We start from the raw sequence: 19,754 nt of genomic DNA, 5'->3' as shown, positions 1-19,754 counted from the left end.
GGAGGAAAGAGGGGAGAGAAAGAGAGAGACAGAGAGAGAGAAGAAAGGAGGAAGGGAGGAAGGCAGGAAAGGAAATATGGAGGGAGGGAGGGAGGAAGGGAGAGAGAGAGAGAGAAATTCTAGAAGGGAATCTAGGAAGTAACAAATTAGAAACATGATGGAATGCTTAGTGTTACTGAGAGACTTTGACAATGGATACTGACCCATTCAGAAATACAGATTTTTATATAATTACAGTAAGACTAGAGAACTTTGCAATTCTAGGTCTCCTAGGAAACTGGGAGAATATGGAAGGGATGTAAAATCAAGGCCAAGGGGCAGGGGTGGTGGTGGCATTAAAATATTATTTCCTTCTGCTCTGAAGAACTCAAGAAGAGAATAAACATACCGATTACTTGCATGTCTGGTTCCACGTCTTTTGTGGCTTCTTCCAGCAAGGACAGCAACTTAACTGATATCTGATGCACTGATTGGATGTTGCTAAACAAGCCGTCTGCATCAAATCTTTCAATCTGATGAAATAGAAACACTGAGTTTAGGCTGACAGAAGGTGCTATGTATATTGTTCACTTTCTCTTGCTAAGCTGTAAGGGGCTTACACACCAGCTCCTGACAGTTTAGCAACCGTATGTGTAAATATCTCTATTTGAAGTTTCCAGATCACAGACACATTTTCCCCCAATCCTAAAATAAAATTGGGTTGATGCTCTGGTTATCTGCCTTTATTTTAAAGGAGTTATGTACATTGGACTAGTCCAAACCTCTCATCCCATAATCCCCTCCAGCATCATCTTGAGAATAAAGGTAAAATATCTGAAGAACACATAACATTTATTTTTACCCATCTGCCCCTCTTAGGGGAAATGGATAGATATCAGCACAAATGAAGTCAGAAGTCTTTACTGCTCAGTCAGCATAAATTGTTCATTTTTTCTGGATAAATGCCTTTTCACAAAGCCACTCCAAAAGTCAACATTCTGGAGATGTGCTGACAAATCAATTTACAAGGACTGTCATAATTAAGAAAAAGAAAGAAAAAGAAAAGAAAAGAAAGAAATCTTATTATTATCTATCTGAAGTCCCCAGGAAAAAGCAGGATTAAGAACCACGCATTGATTTTACATCTAAATTGAATCATCACTATATCTCATCAAATTTTCTAAACTAAGTCTAAAATAAAGTTTTAAAAAATTCTGAAAAGCCAGTTTTTGTGAAATGAATTGGCTTGCCCCAAATGAACCAAAGTTCAGCTGGTGTGGAAGCCAAAGTCTTCTGATTCTTCCTTTGACCTTTATCTTTCTGTTATGCCATACTGGCCCTTAAAAAGTATTTCCATTAAAATGGTTAAATTTTTAAAAAAGGTTTTACCCTTGAAAAACTAAGCTTCAGTTATCTAGAAATTTCATTGTGTGAAATATAGAATCCTCTTGTGGTAATGAGGCCCATGAAGCATTGCAACAGTAATGGTACTATTTAACAATGGTCTTTGGACTTTACTCATATGGGACAGGCAATGTACTAAGGTTCTCCTAATGACCTGAAGAGGAAATGTGGCCCTATTAAAAACTAACTTAATGATGTTCAGACTGGCTATCTAGGGGGGCTGTAGTACTCTCCCCTAGACTACAACCTGTGGCTTTTCAATACTTTTAACTTCTATATTAAAAGCAGAACCATAATGAATAATTCTGGTCCTTGGAGCAAAGTTATGTGGCTGAGATGAAAGTCACAATCCTGGGGACGTCTTTCAAGTTCATTCCCTATGCCCAAATTGCCCATGAGCTCTGTTGTCTCATTCTCAGGCTTAATGTATTTCAGATAAGTGCATTCCCTGCCCAGACCCAGTACTATCTCTAGTACCCCAAAGAAACTCCCACACTCACGCAGAAAACAATCTCTAGTACCCCAAAGAAACTCCCACACTCACGCAGAAAACAATGACAAGCCCACCATAAAAAGATCTCACAACCTTGGCAAAATATAAACCAAGCTAATGCTTGTATCAGGTTGTTTAAAGGGGCAGCATCTTTTCAAAAGACCCTACCTCAGTAACTCTAATCTTAGGATCAATATCAGAGTTGTAGAGTACTTTCCTTCATGCAGAACTTAAAGTAGGAAGGAAGCATATTCTTGAATAGGGTGTCAGAACCTGTGGGTAAGATCCTAGTCATACCACCCTACTTATACTTCTGATTAAATTATTTGATTTGCTATACTGTGCAATTTATATAGAAGTAATATGGCTCTTTTTATCAAGCTGAGCTATATAACTGAATACTCTAAAAAAGAAATGGGTTGTATCATTTGTTTTGTGTAATAGGCACATTCTGAAAAGATATGTATGAGCCAAATTTTTGTTATTTAAATTAATTTTATATGTAAAAGTAATCTTCACTAAATTGTTTTGTCAATCAAAAAAAAGTGTGTAGTAAGTGTGTGTGTGTATGTGTGTGTACATGTAGGAGAATTGAATGTTTCTGTTTTTTAAATTCAGACTTTTATAAATATGTATTTATCTAGTGACTTTATTCTGAAAAGCTTGGAGTGGTTTAGATTTATAATTTCATTTATCATAACAATGTTCTTGTTAATGGGTTGGCTGTACTTACCATGTTATAGGTAATAAAGCAAAAATGATATCCGATTATTTGTTCAAGGTCATGCAATAAGTTAATGATAAAAAGAGATAGACAAAATTCTATTTTGATCCTACCCCTTACTCCCTTATGTTGAATAAATGAATGAATGGGTAAATGAATAAGAAGTTTAACTTTTATTAAGAGTTTACTATCTACTAGGTATTGTTCTAAGGTCAAAGACACAACCTCTGCCTTTAAGGAGTACACATTCTAATTATCAGGAGTCAACACATAAATGGGAGGCTAAATTAGGGAACAATATTGTGGTCTGGGAAGTCATAGATATGACTTAGTGGAAAAACAGGGCAATGCGTATATTTGCTCTTTCCATAGGAAATGTTAGTTAATGAGCCAGGTCCTCCTTATTCCAAGGCTGCTACTTTATCCACTGTGCCACCTAGCTGCCCCAGCAGTTAGTTTTGCTTTGATTACAGTAGTAGAGGGGAGACTTGGAGGGGGGGGGGAGAAGGACAAGTTCAGTACATACTTTATTAGTCAATAGAATATTGAATATAGTATTCAGTGGCTTAGCTCATTCATTTCAATAAACATTTCTCAAGAACCTACTGTGTTCTAAGAATTGGCATATAAATAACAAAACAAAACTCCTTGATCATGAGGTGGAGAGGGGCAAGTGAGGAGGTGAGAATTTCTTAACTGAAATTTAAGATTCTTCTTGATAAGATCTTGAGTATTACATTAAACACTTTTTCCCCCCCCATTCTATGCCTTAGGTTAGGTTCCCTGCCTGCCCAAATTAAAATCCAAATCAATTTAGCAAAAGGGCTAGCTCATTCTGACAGGGGTGAACCCTGAAATTGTGTCCTCTTTAATCTGTAAAACAGTGATTGGGGTCTCAAGCTCTCCCCTGTGAAAAACATACCTCTCCTAGAAAACACCCTCTTAAGTGGTTTCATTCAGTTGGAAATCTTGGGCAGGGACTAGTTCACCTTCTATTGAGTTGAAGATTAGCCTGGGACCACTCCTAGTTCCAGTTGTTAAGTGGTCTCATTCAGTTGGAGATCTTGCCCAATATTCCTATTGAGTAGCTTGGCTTGAAACTCCAAAATAAGTACTCTCTTTTCAACTGGAAATCTAGGCTTGGGGGTATTGACAACATTGAGGGATTCTCATTTAATTTTGAATGGAAGCCCCAGCCTCAGACTGCTAATAAAAGACGATTCTGAACTCCAAATCTCTGCAGAAGTCTGAAACAGGAATTAGTCTTGCCAAGGAAGCTCTCTTCTTGGCAGGGCTGTCTATCAGGACTCTTGTGAAGATGTACTCTTCTCAGTGTTAATCTTTGCCATTTTTTCTAACAGGACATTGCCACTAAGAAGTCTGTCTTCCTAGCAAAGCTGGCTTCTCAGTGCCAATAAAATTCCCTTTTGCCATTCAGATTTTGGGTTTTTGAATTCTTTCTCATTGGACGTGCATCTCCAACCAAAGGGGATTTCCCACCTCAATTCTCTACCACTAGGACCACATCAATTCTGCATCCTATGATAAAATCCCCTTGGAGAGACTACACAAATGGCAAAATTGACTGTTTTCTATAGAAAGGCATAAATTTCCAAGAATAAGATGATTTCTTTGTTGTCTGCTCTGGGTAGACTCATCTGGAGTATTGTTCTGGGTATCATAATTTAATAAGAACATTGATAAGCTGAAGAGAATCCAGAGGAGATCAAGTAAAATGGAGAAGTTTCTTAACTCCATGTTTTATAAAGACTGGTTTAAAGAAGAAGGGTTGTTTAATTTATAGAAGAGAAGATTCAAGGGGGAATGCTAGCTGTGATCATCTAATTAGACCATTGTGTCTAAGAGGTATAATCAGATTCATAGACTAGAGTTATTAAGGGGCCCAGAAGGCTACTGTGTCCAACCACTTCATTTTATAAAGCAAATAAATAGTGCAATAGAATGATGAAACTAGGAAAACCTTAGTTTATATCCTGTCTCTGATACTTACTAGATGTGTGACTCCAGACAAATTACTTAACCTCTCAGCCTTAGTTCCCTTATTGATGTAAATTTAGATCTTTGGGGGGAAATGATGGGGGTGAATCCCGAAATTGTCCCTCTTCTCAGAGGAAATTCCTGAGTCTCAAATTGTCCTCTGAAAAAGGTCCACCTTTCAAGGAACCCAGTTAAGTGGTCTTATTCAGTTGGAGATTTTGGACAGGGCCGTGGCTGCATGTAATGTCTGGACAAGCTTTCTGGAGGATCTTTGGACCGGCCTTGGTTTAGGTAGAGGAGTGATGAAGGCAGGAGAGCCATCACAAGGATGGTCAAAGATGGAGTCCAGAGTTTTCTCTTGTGTCTGTGTCTGAGACTCTCAGTTGCCAGTCCTCTTAAACCTTAAATACCTCAGTACGATTACATTATTACAGCAACTGAGCATGTGCCAATTGTAGAAACATTACATCACCATATCACACTAAGTATATGCCAACGAGAGTGATTACAACATTGTATCACATTAAGTATATGTTTAACCAGAGAACCATTATCTCATCAGTCACACTGAGTAGGTGCTTAACTATAAGCACCCTACTGTCCTTGATTCAAGTATACCTTTCCAGAGTTCTGGCCCTCTACAATAACACTCTCTATTGATTTGAAGATTAGTCTGGAACCACTTCCAGTAACTCAAACTCCCAGTTAAGTGATTTTATTCATTTAGAGATCTCGGCCTGATAGTCCTATATTGAGTAGCCCAAACTGCTCCCAGCAACCAGGCCAAAATTTACTGGATATAATCAAAGGTTAGTCAACCTATCTTAGCAGACAGGGCCTACATGCTAAACAGGGCCATGCCCACTGGTGAAGATATCTTCTTTTCAGTGTAACCCGCCTTTGCTATAATCCCTGCTCATTAAGAAGGCTGCCTTCTTAGCAAACTGTCTTTTCACTGGAAATAAAATTCCTTTTTGAAACACAGATTTTGGGTTTGCCAATTCTTTCGCATAGGACTTATGACTCTGACCAAAGGGGATCTCCCATCCCACTTTTCACACATCATCATTTGGTTCCCTGACCTCATCAAAATAATAATAGCACCTAAATCCCAGGGTTGTTATGAGAATGAAATGAGATGACAATAGCTACATAAATTCTAGTTATAATCATTATTTTATGGATGAGGAAACTGAAGCATATAGAGAGATTAGAGGGGAGGTTACACATTGTATTTCTTAGGTAGATTATGAACTCAGGTGTTCCTGACTTGAAGTCAAGAACTCTATCCATGAAACCACTGCTTATTCAATATTCTCTATATAAAATGGACATTTAGACAAACATTATAATAGTTAACAATTACATAGCATTTTAAGTTTTACTATATAAATATTATCTCATTTTACCTTTAGAAGAATATTGCTATTATTATTCTCACTTTTTATTTTTATTTTATTTTATTTATTTTATTATAGCCTTTTATTTACAAGATATATGCATGGGTAATTTTTCAGCACGAACCCTTGCAAAACTTTCTGTTCCAACTTTTCCCCTCCTTCCCCCTACTCCCTCCCCTAGATGGCAGGTAGACCAATACATGCTAAATATGTTAAAGTATATGTTAAATACAATATATGTATACATATCCATACAGTTATTTTGCTGCACAAGAAGAATTGGACTTTGAAATAATGTAAAATTAACCTGAGAAGGTAATCAAAAATGCAAGTGGACAAAAAAAGAGGGATTGGAAATGCTATGTAGTGGTTCACACTCATTTCCCAGAGTTCTTTCACGGGCTGTAGCTGATTCTATTCATTATTGAACAAATGGAACTGATTTGGTTCATTTCATTGTTGAAGAGAGCCACATACATCACAATTGATCATCATATAAGATTTCTAATACAATATTAAATAGTAATTGTGATAGTGGGCAACCTTGTTTCACTCCTAATCTAATTGGGAATGGTTCTAGCTTATCCCCATTACATATGATGTTTACTGATGGGTTTAAATAGATGCTATTGATTATTTTAAGAAAAAGTCCATTTATTCCTATACTCTCAAGTGTTTTTAATAGGAATAGATGTTAGACTTTATCAAATGATTTTTCTGTATCTATTGAAATGATCAGATGATTTTTGTTAATTTGGTTATTGATATAGTCAATTATGCTAATAGTTTTCCTAATATTGAACCAGCCCTGCATTCCTGGTATAAATCCTACTTGGTCATAGTGTATTATCCTGGCAATGATTTTCTATAATCTTTTTGCTAATATTTTATTTAAGGTTTTAGCATCAATATTCATTAGAGAGATTGGTCTATAATTTTCTTTTTTTTATTTTCAATCTACCTGGATTAGGTATCAGTACAATGTCTGTGTCATAAAATGAATTTGGTAGGACTCCTTCATTCCCTATTTTTTCAAATAGTTTATATAACATTGGAGTTAATTGTTCTTTAAATATTTGGTAGAATTCACATGTAAATCCATCTGGTCCTGGAGATTTTTTCTCAGGGAATTGATTAATAGCTTATTCAATTTATTTTTCTAAAATAGGATTATTTAAGCAATTTACTTCCTCCTCTGTTAATCTGGGAAGCCCACATTTTTTAAGGTAGTTATCCATTTCACTTAGATTATCAAATTTATTGGCATAAAGTTGGGCAAAGTAACTCCTAATTATTGCTCTAATTTCCTTCTTCATTGGTGGAAAGTTCTCCCTTTTCATTTTTATGACTAACAATCTGATTTTTCTCTTTCCTTTTTCTAATCAGATTTACCAAAGGTTTATCTATTTTGTTGGTTTTTCATAAAACCAACTCTTAGTTTTATTTATCAATTCAATAGTTTTTACTTTCAATTTTATCAATTTCTCCTTTTAATTTTAGACTTTCAAGTTTAGTATTTGATTGGAGGGTTTTAATTTGCTTTTTTTCTAGGTTTTTAAGTTGCAGGCCCAATTCATTATTCTTTTCTCTCTCTATTTTATTCAAGTAAGCCTCTAAAGATATAAAATTTCCTTGTATTACCGTTTTGGCTGTATCACACAAATTTTGGTATGTTGTCTCATTGTCATTCTCTTGAGTGAAATTATTAATTGTGTCTATGATTTGCTGTTTCACTCATTCATTCTTTAGGATGAGATTATTTAGTTTCCAATTACTTTTTGGTCTATTTACTCCTAGCTTTTTGTTGAATGTAGTTTTTATTGCATTGTGATCTGAAAAGAATGCACTTATTATTTCTGCCTTTCTAAATTTAATTTTGAGGTCTTTTATGTCCGAATATATGGTCAATTTTAATATAAGTTCCATGAACTACTGAGAAGAAAGTGTGCTCCTTTCTGTCTCTATTCAGTTTTCTCCAAAGATCTATCATACTTAACTTTTCTAATATTCTGTTTACCTCATTAACTTCTTTTTTATTTGTTTTGTGGCTTAATTTATCTAATTCTGTGAGTGCAAGGTTGAGATTTCCCACTATTATAGTTTTGCTGTCTATTTCTTCTTGCAACTCTCTTAACTTCTCCTTTAGGGAGTTAGATGCTATACCACTTAGTTCATATATGTTTAGTATTGATATGGCTTCATTGTCTATGCTACCCTTTAGCAAGACATATAGTTTCCTTCCTTATCTCTTTTAATTAGATCAATTTTTGCTTTTGCTTGATCTGAGATAAGGATGGCTACCCCTGCTTTTTTGACTTCACCTGAAGCATAATAGATTCTGCTCCAGCATTTTACCTTTACTTTGCTTTAAATGTGTTTCCTGTAAACAACATAATGTAGGATTCTGGCTTTTGATCCAGTGTGCTATCCACCTCCACTTTATGGGAGAGTTCATCCCATTCACATGTATGGTTAAAACTACTAATTCTGTTTTTCTTGCCATTTTATTATCCCCAGATTATGCTTTTCTTTTTCTTTCCCCCCTTACCCTCCTTCTCAGTATTAAACTTATGGGCATCACTTGTGTCACACAGCTCTTCCTCTTTAGAATCCTTTCCACACCCTTTAGTCCCTTCCCCTTTCTTATACTTTTCCCTTATTACTCTTTTCCTTTTCCCTTTTCCTCTCCCACTTTTTAATGTGGTGAGAGAAGTTCCTCTTTAAACCAAATATGTCTATTATTTTCTCTTTGAGCAAAATCTGATGATAGCAAAATTCACACAATGTTCCTCCCCCTCCCTAAATTCCCTCAGATATGATAGGTTTCCTTTGCCTCTTTGTGGGATGTAATTTCCCTCTTTTTATCTCCCCTTTTCCTTTTTTCTGATACTATCTCCTTTCCACTTCTATTTCCCTTTTTTATATTATATCAGTAAAATCAAATTATACATGTACTCTTTATGTAGGTCCATAACAGAAATATAGTTCTCAAAAGTTCTTTTTACCTTTTTCTGCTTCTCTTAAGTCCTATAGTTGGAGGTAAATTTTTTTGTTTAGCTCTGGTTTTTTCATTAGAAACAAATGGAATTCACTTGTTTCATTAAATGTCCATCTTCTTCCATGGAAAAAAATGCTCAGCTTAGCTGGGTAGTTTATTCTTGTCTGCATTCCAAGTTCTTTTGCCTTTTAGAATATCAGATTCCAGGCCCTTTGATTCTTTAATGTGGAAGCAGCTAGATTCTGAGTGATCTTTATTGTGGCTCCTTGGTATTTGAATTGTTTTTTTTCTGGCTATTTGTAATATTTTTTCCTTAGACTGATAGTTCTGAAATTTAGCCATAATATTCCTTGGAGTTTTTATTTTAGGGTCTCTTTCAGAAGGTGTTCAATGAATTTTTTTCCATGCTTATTTTATCTTCTGATTCTATTACATCTGGGCAGTTCTCTTTGATGATTTCCTGTAAAATAGTGTCTAGGTTCTTTTTTCATCATAATTTTCAGGACATCCAGTAATCCTCAGATTATCTCTTCTAGATCTAGTTTCCAGGTCTGTTGTTTTTTCCAAGTAGATATTTAACATTTTTTCCAATTTAAAAAAATTTTTTTTTGGTTTTGCTTGACTGATTCTTGATGTCTCAATGAATCATTCATTTCTGTTTGTTCGGTTCTGATTTTTAATGAGTTATTTTCTTCATTAGCTTTTTTTTCTTTTTGTATATCTCCAATTGAGTTTTTAAATGAGATATTTTGTTCCATGGAATTTTTTTCCATTTCACTAATTTTTTTTTAACTGCGTGATTTTCTTTTTCCAATTCACAAATTCTGTTTCTCTGGGAGTTTGTTTACCTTTTCCAATTCACATTTCAGGAAGTTATTTTCTTTTTTCCACTTTATCAAATTTTTCTTTTAATGCATTATATGCCTTTTCTGTACTCTCCTGCAGAGCTTCCCTTTCCTTTCCCCATTTATCTTCTAGCTCTCTTTTAAGATCTTTTATAATTTCTTCTAAGAGAGCCTTGTGTGATGGGGATCAGATTACATCCCCCTTTGGGGCTTTGTCTGGAGACTGTCTGCAGTCTCAGGATTAGAAATCTGTTCTCTTTCTGTATAGAAGCTATCATTAGTTAAAGTTCACTTGGATTTTTTACTCGTTTTTTAAAAAGTTCTTAGGGTCTGCCTTAAGGACAAGGAGGTCACCAGCTTTCTCTGCAGAACAGGAATAGATAGATGGACAGTAGCTTTCCTGCAAATGGGCTACAAACAATGGCTGAGCTGTGGAAGTGCCCTGAGAAGCATGGCCTCAGAAGTTCCACTGTCCCAGGGCAGAGCCCTCCTGCTGTGCAGAAGTGTTGCTTCCTTGGGCAAAAGGCTCAGGCTGCAGAATGTGGTTGCATGTGGTCCATGCTAAGTCACTTCCAGTGCTGGGTAGGTGTGGCCAGGTCCTGTTAAATTCTGGTGTTTTTTGGAGTACACTCTACCTTTGTCATTTGTGTAATTTCTCTACTGATCTACTACTTTGCAACCAAAGCAGAGTAGCCAACATGTGGTATAGTCCTCCCTGCAAATTCTCCACCTACAGAGGCTGCCCCCGCCCCCTCTGTTTGCTCAGTGTGCTAGCCTCTGTGTTCTGCTTCCCTGTCTGCAGTAGCCTCCTCCCGCCAATCAGGACAAACCTTTTCTGGCAATCTTCGAGATTATTTTGGGCTGGTAATTTGTTGTACTCCCCACATTCGTGGATTTTGCTAGTCAAGCAGTATTCTGAGGCTGAATTTGGTAATTAGTAGTGAGGGTAGAAGGGAAGCTTAGAATGATGCATGTATCCTCTCTGCCATCTTGTCTCCACCCCTTTTATTCTCATTTTTTAGATGAAGGAACTGAGATTGAAAGAAATTAAGTGACTTGCTCAGTTTTGAACTATGATCTTTCTGTAAAGAGCTCTATTTACCACATAACTTAGCTATTTACATATAAATCAGTAAAATAGTAATGAAGAGAATTTGAAGAAGAGTGGAGATCACAAAAGGTAGCTAGTAAATGGATTTGAAATGAGATAACCTGAATTCAAATCTTAGTACCTGTTTAATCTTAGGCAAGTGCTTTAGTTTCCTTGGGCTTTTTTAATGTTATTTTTCAATCATTTTCAATTGTAATCAGTTCTTTTTGGCCCGGATTTTCTTAGCCATTTTCTTCAACTCATTTTACAGATGAGAAAACTAAGGCAAACAAGGTTAATGGCTTACTTAGGATCACACAGTTGCTAAAGATCTAAAGCCAGATTTGAACTCAGGAAGATGAGTCTTCCTTCTTGACTCCAGGCCTGGCACTCTATTAAATCACTTAACAACTCCTGTTTCTTCTTGAGGTCTTTCTAGTTTAGAGCTATGATGCTATGAAATTTGCAAATGACAGGTATATAATAGTCTCTGAAAATTACATTAACTTCAGAAGATGGACTTGTTATATTAACCCTGTAAATCCCTTAACCAAATGTACAATTGACTATATCACATTAGAGTTCAACTCCTAAGAGTTCATCATATGATCAGGGAGCAAGTGGGCATTTAGGACTTATTTTAATATGAGGTGCTTTTACATTTAACGTCTGAGAGGCTTTAATTACAAAGGTTTTAACTGCCAGAGAAGTAGTCATGATTTCTGCCTAGTTTGCTTAACAAGTGTAGGTTAGAGAAAATAAGTCAGATATCACAATATAATTCACATAAGGCAAGTCTACCAGGAAGTTTGATATCTGAATACATGATAGACAGACCTTGTTTCAAGTTGGTCCTTGGAGAGTCATATTAGTGAGGTTGTAGTATATTTCCCCTATGTGGGGTTTTGGGTCCTTGATCTATACTGAAATATTATGGAAACTCAGAGCTGGATTAGATAGATATATTGAATAGAATGTCAGGATTGGAGTCAGGAAGACTCATCTTTCTAAGTTCAAATCCAGCTTCAAATAATTATTAGTTGTGTGACCCTAGGCAACTCATTTAATCTTGTTTGTCTCAGTTTCTTCATTTATAAAATGAACTAAAAAAGGAAACTGGCAAATCACTTCAATATCTTTGTTAAGAAAACCCCAAATAGGGGTGCAATTTTCTAAACCCACCATATTGCATATTGACATTATTTGTTTTATTGTATTTTTATTAATCGTGTTAAACATTTCCCCAAATTGCAGTTTGATCCAGTTCAGTCACCCTGGGGAGCATTGTGAGTTGCATGCATCCAGGGGAGCTCATGCTTGCTACTTCTGGTCTAGACAATCAACAAAGCAATAAATTAAATCCTGATCTGTAGCATTTGCCAATTTTCTATAGAGTAGAACATATTAAGAAGAAAGAGCAGGGACTGCTTTCTCTCCCCTCCTCCCCCACCCACCTTTTAAAAATTAAAATGGAAGAAAAGAAAGGAGAAAGAAAGGTGAAGGGGAGGTTAGGGGCAAGAAACATTTGGCAACCAGTGGGCCAGGATAATTATTATGGTATTTATTTAGACAGCTGGCTTTTAGATTACAAAGCTGTGCAGTCTGAACTAGTGCTTATTCCACCAGGTTTCTTACAAGTGCTCATTTGTATGTGTGAAATTCCTGCAGTGAAGCTCGAATCCATATTAGCTAATTGAGTCAGACTGCAGGTTGAATTTTGGTCCTTGGCTAGCCAACAGTTCCCATAAAATTATTCTTCCAGTTAAATGCACAGATTACTAGATAATTGTCCTGGTATATTCTAGGTCAGAAGCCATTAGTGTAGATAGACCAAAATTAGAGAAGATTTCAATTAAACTGAAAGCAAAGGGCTGAACTGTTTGGACTCTGAGATGCATAAACTCCCCACACATAAACTCCATGAAATTAAAGCAGTTCAATAGAACTGAACTGTGACCAAGAGTCAGCTCTATAAATATATAAACCTTGAATTCATGGGGGATGATTTTCATGGTGATAGGATTGATAAAGTCATCAAAATATTTCATTTATGCCTAATATTAAAAATATCTTTTACTACAGGATTACTCTGAAGCTCCATTGTGTCATGAAGGTCACCCTAAATTCTTAAAGTCTGCAGTAATAAGAGTTCAAGTTTTGAAAGGACATTGAATTGCAAAAATCTCATAATTATAAGAGATCTCCAAGGCAATCACATCCTACTCATTCTTGATCATGAATTCCTTGTAAAACATAGCCAGTGATTCTACCCACTGCTTGAAAAGCTCCAGATAACTAATTATTAGAAAAATTTTCTTTATAACCATTTTTTATTATAACTTTCTATGTACAAAACATATGCATGGGTGATTTTCAACACTGACCCTTGCAAAAACTTCTGTTTCAACTTTTCCCCTCCTTCCCTCCACCCCCTCCCCTAGATGGCAGGTACATGTTAAATATGTTAAAGTATATATTAAATACAATATATGTATACATATCTGTAAAGGGCTAGAACTGAGAAAATGCACTTGGATAATGGAGCACGTGAGACTAATTGCCAATTGGGCAATTCTCTATTAACATGTTTGAAGGATGACCCTCCCCAACTATTCTGTACTGGCTGGATCGGTGGGTGTGGACAAAGAAGGGGAAGTGACATGAGTGGGTGAAGTAGAAGGAGGAAATTGAGGCATTCTCCTGGCGGTGGAGAGAAAGGAAGGAGGTGTGGAGATTGCTAGATCTAATCTTCTGACCTCGACCACAAAAGACCAAAAATAAAGACTTTTGATTATCCTGACTCTGGCTGATTCTGGGAAGACAGGGTTCCAACACATATCCCCACAGTTATCTTGTTGCATAAGTAAGATCGGATTTAGAAAGAAAGTAAAAATAACCTGTGAAGAAAAAACAAAAATGCAAGCAAGCAATCTTTATAACCATCTTAAATTTGAATTTCTGTACCTTCTATCCAGTTGCTCCTTGTTTAGACCTGAATTGGACCCAATACCTAGTATTACACATCATATTCTCCACAAGACTTCCCTTTTTTAAGCTAATTCCTAATTCCTTAACCTGATCTTCATCATGGTTCCCTTCGCTATCCTGGTTGCTCCATCACCTTGTCAAAGTGCTTCCTAAATGTAATGCCCAGAGTTAAACATAATTGTCCACATGTGGTCTGACCCACAGAGCATAGCACAAGGTTTATTGTTTTTTTTTTTTTAAATAATTGGTTTTGATTATTTTATTCTCTATTCTGTCTTTTCAAATCCTATATACCTATAAATTTTGTTAATGGGAAGGATGAAGTTGATGGATCACTTGAGGTGGATGGGTTAGGAAGGCAGAGGTGTTTGAGCTACAGTAGGGCTCTTTGAAAGTGGGGAAAGGAAGGAATGCAAGGAGAAATATTTAGGCAATGTAATAAGAAAAGATATCATTATAATTTGTTTTTAGAAAGAAACATTTAGTCTTAGCACTTATGCAGTATTTAAATTTTTTCATTTATATATTTCACATTTCAAAAGACAATTTTGTTTTTACTCCTATCAATAAAAAATTGTAGATAACTTTTTTTAATCTTAAATGACAAGGACAATATTCTTGTCCATATTGTTCTGAATATAAGGACCTCTGTTTGAAGATGATAAGAAGCAAAGCTGAGTATAATCCTTCAAGGGGAAAAATGGATATTTAATGAAACAGAGGACTTTCAAACATTCCTGATGAAAACACCAGAGTGGATTAGAAATTTTAACTTTCAAATAAAAGACTCAAGAGAAGCATATGAAAGTAAACATGAAAGAGAAATCATAAAGGACTTTTCTACAGTTAAACTGTTTATGTTTCTATGTGAAAAAGATAATAAATGTAACTTCTAATAACTTTGTCATTACAGAGGCAGAATGATTTTATATATTCAGAGGGTATAGAAGTGAGTTAATTGTGTTGGGATGACGTTAAAAATGGATTGGTAAGAAAGAGGAATATACTGGGAGAAGAGGGCAGGAGAGGAGGAATTAGAAAAATCATTCCACATGAAAGAAGTGTCCAAAGAAGAGTTTTTACAGTGCACAGGAAAATGGAGTAAGGCGCAACATTGAGCCTCATTGTCATCTAAATTGGTTCAAAGAGGAGAAATGTATAAAGACACTCAGTTGAGTATAGAAATCTATTTTACCCAAAGAATATATAGAGGAAAAAGGAATAAAAAAAGGGATGAGGTTGATAAAAGGGAGAACAGATTAAAAAAAAAAAGATATTGATCAGAAAGCAAACTTTAAAGGAAGCACAGGATTAAAAGAGATTAAAAAAAGGATAAACAGGAGAAAATAGGTGCAGAGAAATGCATGGTTAGCAATCATAACTGTGAATGTGAATGGGATGAATTCATCCATAAAATGGAAATGGATAACAGAATGTATTAAAAATGAGAATCCAACAATATATTGTGTACGAGAAATATGCCTGAAACAGACATACAGGTTAAAAAAAAAAGGGGTTAAAGCAAAATCTCTTGCACTTTAGCTAAAATTTTAAAGACATGGATAGCAATCATAATCTCAAGCAAAACAAAATAAAAAATAAACCTAATTATAAGAGAAAAATGTGGAAACTACATCTTGATCAGATACCATACACAGTGAAGTGTAATGTCAATACTAAATGGAAGGGTCCGAAGAGGAAGCACAGACACTGCAATAAGGAAGTACAGAAGCCTTGAGGCCTGAGATCTCCAGATGTGGTTTTCTGTGATCAGCAAGGACTGACTCGTGGGCAGGAGCTCTGGTCCCATTGAGATCTGCATCATCTATGGAAGGCATCTCTTTCTCTAATTGGCTATGCATGTGACCTCAGAGACCTGATATAAGCTGTGGGGACCACGAAGTAGGAGGAGTTTTTACTAGGAGTTAACTAAGAATGAGCAGGGGCCCAGAAGGGTAGGATATGAACATGTGGAATAAAATATTCTAAGCTTGCATGTGACTGTCCTCAGGTGCTCGATGAAGTGGTGGCCAAAGATTTCTGAAGACCTCTGATTGAGGTAAGATTGGTAGAAGCACTGTACTAGACAGTGGCCAGAGATTTTTCTGAGGGCCTGGGAATTAGGAGTGACTGGTAATAGTGATTTCTGAGTGGGGAGCCACAACTAAACATATACCCATCAAATGGCATAGCATTCAAATTCTTAAAGGAAATGTTAAATAAATAATAGAAGAAAATTGTAAAACTATTCTAATGAAGGAATTCAATTTAGATGAAACTAGCCATAAAAAAAAAAAAAAAAAAAAAAAAAAGATTAAGGAGATTGCAGTTTTAGGAAATCAGATATAATAGTCCTCTGGAAAAAACTTAATGGAAACTGAAAGTAATATATCTTCTTCTCAGCTATATATGGTATCTTTGCAAAGATTGACCATATATTATGGTGTAAAACCTTACAACAAAATGTAGAAAAAGCAGCAATATTAAATATACCCTTTTCAGGCAATAATACAATAAAAGTTGCTTCCACAAAAGGACTGTGGAAGCATAGATTAAAAATTAATTGGGGAACAACTAGGTGGCACAGTGAATAAAGCACCAGCCCTGAAGTCAGGAGGACCTGAGTTCAAATCTGGACTCAGACACTTAATACTGCCTAGCTGTGTGACCCTGGGCAAGTCACTTAACCTCAATTGCCTCAGCCAAAAAAAAAAAAAATTTGGAAACTAAATGATCTAATTCTAAATAACAAGTGGATCAATGAACAAATCATAGGAAAATAATATCATTAAAGAGAATGATAACAATGAGACACCAAAATTTCTGGTATATAACCAAAGCCTGAGACTCCAAATCTCCCTTCTTTTACAGATTAAATGAAACACAGTTTCAGAGTTCACCCCCATCACTTTTAAAAACACTAGAAATCATAGCAATGAATGGAGCTTTTCTTAAAATAATAGTAGTGTCTATCTTAAATCCAAAGCAAACTTTTTTTTTTCTAATGAGGATAAACTTGAAGCCTTCCTAATAATATTGGAGTAATCTACTACTATTATTCCACATTGTATTAAAATGCTAGGTACAGTAATAAAAGAAAAAAGAAATTTAAAGAATTAGAATAAGCAATGAAGAAACAAAATTATATACTCTTTGCAGATGATCTGATGGTATATTTAAATAATCCTAAAGAATCAACTTAAAAACTTGTTGAAATGATGAACAATTTAGCAAAGTTGTGGGATATAAAATAAACCCACACAAATCATTAGATTTTCTATATACTACCAACAAAATCCAGCAACAAGACATAGGAAAAGAAATTTCATTTAAAATAATGGCAGACAATAAAAATACTTGAGAGTCTGCCTGCCAAGACAAACACAGGGATTATATGAACTAATTACAAAACCCTTTTCGCACAAATAAAGACAGATCTAAGGAACTGAAGAAATATGAATGGCTCATAGGCAGTTTTAGTCAATATAATAAAAATAACACTTCAACCTAAATTGGCTTATTTATTCAGTGCCTTGCCAATCAAATTCCCAAAGAATTAGTTGATAGGGCTAAAAATAAAAATAGTAACAAAATTCATCTAGGAGAATGAAAGGTAAAAAATATTAAAGGAATCCACTTCCTAGCTGTGTGACCTTAGGCAAGTCACTTAATCCCAGCCTGGGAGGGGGGATATTAAAGGAATCAATGAAAAATATGTAAAGGAAAATGATCTAGCAGTTCCAGATTTCAAACTGTATTTCAAGGCAATTTTCATTAAAATAATCTGGTACTGGTTAATAAATAGATGGGTGGATCAGTGGCATAGATTATAATACACAATAACAATAGATAGCTAGGTGATATAGGAGAGAGTACTGAGTCTGGAGAATAAGGAAGACTCATTTTCCTGAGTTCAATTCTGACCTCAGATATTTACTAGCTTGAATAACCCTGGGCAAGAGTCAAATTTACAAAAATACAAACCATTTTCCAGTTGATAAATAGTCAAAAGATATGAATGAGTTTTCATAAGAAAAAGAAATCAAAGCTATCAATGGTCTCATTTAAAAAGTGCTCTACGGAAAGGGACCTGTATGTGCCAAAATGTTTGTGGCAGCTCTTTTTGTAGTGGCTAGAAACTGGAAGATGAATGGATGCCCACCAATTGGAGAATGGTTGGGTAAATTATGGTATATGAATGTTATGGAATATTATTGTTCTATAAGAAATGACCAACAGGAGGAATACAGAGAGGCTTGGAGAGACTTACATCAGCTGATGCTGAGTGAAATGAATAGAACCAGAAGATCCCTGTACACTTCAATGCTGTATGAAGAGGTATTCTGATGGAAGTGGATATCTTCAACATAAAGAAGATCCAACTCACTTCCAGCTGATCAATGGCGGACAGAAACAACTACACCCAGAGAAGGAACACTGGGAAGTGAATGTAAATTGTTAGCACTACTGTCTATCTACCCAGGTTACTTATACCTTTGGAATCTAATACTTAATGTGCAACAAGAAAATGGTATTTACACACATATATTGTATCTAGGTTATATTGTAACATATATAAAATGTATGGGATTGCCTGTCATCAAGGGGAGGGAGTAGAGGGAGGGAGGGGATAATTTGGAAAAATGAATACAAGGGATAATATTATAAAAAATCATGCATATACACTGTGAAAAAAAATAATAAATAAAAAAGTGCTCTAAATAGCTACTGATTTGAGAAATGCAAATTAAAACAACTTCACATCTTTCAGACTGGTTAACAACACAATAGAAAAAAGACAAATGCTGTAGGTTGTGTGGAAAAATTGGAACACTAATACAGTGTTGTTAAAGTTGTGAACAGTCCATTCATTCTGGAAAACAATTTGGAAATATGTTCAAAGGGCTATAAAATTGTGTTAACACTTTGATCCAGCAAAAACACTATTATCCTGTATCCCAAAGAGGTCAAAGAAAATTTTTAAAAAGACCTACTTATACAAAACTATTTATAGCAATTCTTTTTGTGCTGGCAAAGAATGGGAAATCAAGGGAATACCTATTAGATGGGGAATAGGTAAACAAGGATATGAGTGTAATGGAATACTATTGTGCTATGAGAATGATGAACAGGATGGTTTCAGAAAAACCTGGGAAGATTTATATGGATTGATGCAAAGTGAAATGGGCAGAACCAGAAGAACATTGTACACGGTAACAGTAATATTTTAAGTATAGGCAACTATGAAAGACTTAGCTACTCTGATCAATACAAAACAATTTCAAAAACCCATGATGAAAAATGTTATTTACCTCCAAGAGAAAACTGATGAATGCTGAGTGCAGATTGAAACATACTTTTGAAAATTTTCTTTATTTTTCTTGTTTCTTTAAAATGTGTTTTCTTTTACAACATGACTAACATGGAAATAGATTTTGCTTGACTTCACCTGTATGATCAATATTGTTACACCCCTATGGACTACTCTAATCTGGTAGCTCCCCTTAGAGCTACTCTTAATACCCGTCCGTTGACGGCAGGGCTAGGTCACACTTACCCGTCTTTGGGCACCAACCCGGATCCCATAGAGACAGACCACCATTAGGTAGGGGTGAAGCAAAAGAGAACTTTATTCTGAGATAGCACATATTTATACCGGAAGTCTTCTAGGAACCTGGCATAATGTGATTGGCCTGAGAAGAAGGAGGGAGGCGTGCTAGGCTTTGAGAGCACTAAGGAGGGAGGCGTGGTACCTGGAATCAGACACCGCCTCTATGTAGGACTCGCCTGGGCCTCAGAACCTCTCATCCCTCAGGTCCTCCCACATGCCTTGAA

The 19,754-nt window shown here is 35.6% G+C and overlaps 1 protein-coding gene across 10 annotated transcripts in view; it reads right to left on the bottom strand.

Moving 5' to 3' along the window:
* ARHGEF38 (Rho guanine nucleotide exchange factor 38) overlaps positions 1 to 19,754 on the bottom strand; it is a 127,145-nt gene that overhangs the window by 69,702 nt on the left and 37,689 nt on the right. For all 10 annotated transcript variants that reach the window (XM_074272739.1, XM_074272741.1, XM_074272747.1 and 7 more), the window contains one exon: positions 389 to 512. In XM_074272739.1, coding sequence (XP_074128840.1) covers positions 389 to 512 — 124 coding nt within the window. The remainder of the gene's footprint in view (positions 1 to 388; positions 513 to 19,754) is intronic.

This window comes from Sminthopsis crassicaudata, chromosome 6, assembly GCF_048593235.1.
Source record: "Sminthopsis crassicaudata isolate SCR6 chromosome 6, ASM4859323v1, whole genome shotgun sequence".
NCBI classification, from domain to species: domain Eukaryota; kingdom Metazoa; phylum Chordata; class Mammalia; order Dasyuromorphia; family Dasyuridae; genus Sminthopsis; species Sminthopsis crassicaudata.
The sequence above is the reverse complement of the archived record's forward strand: the minus strand, read 5'-3'. Positions and strand labels throughout refer to the sequence as shown.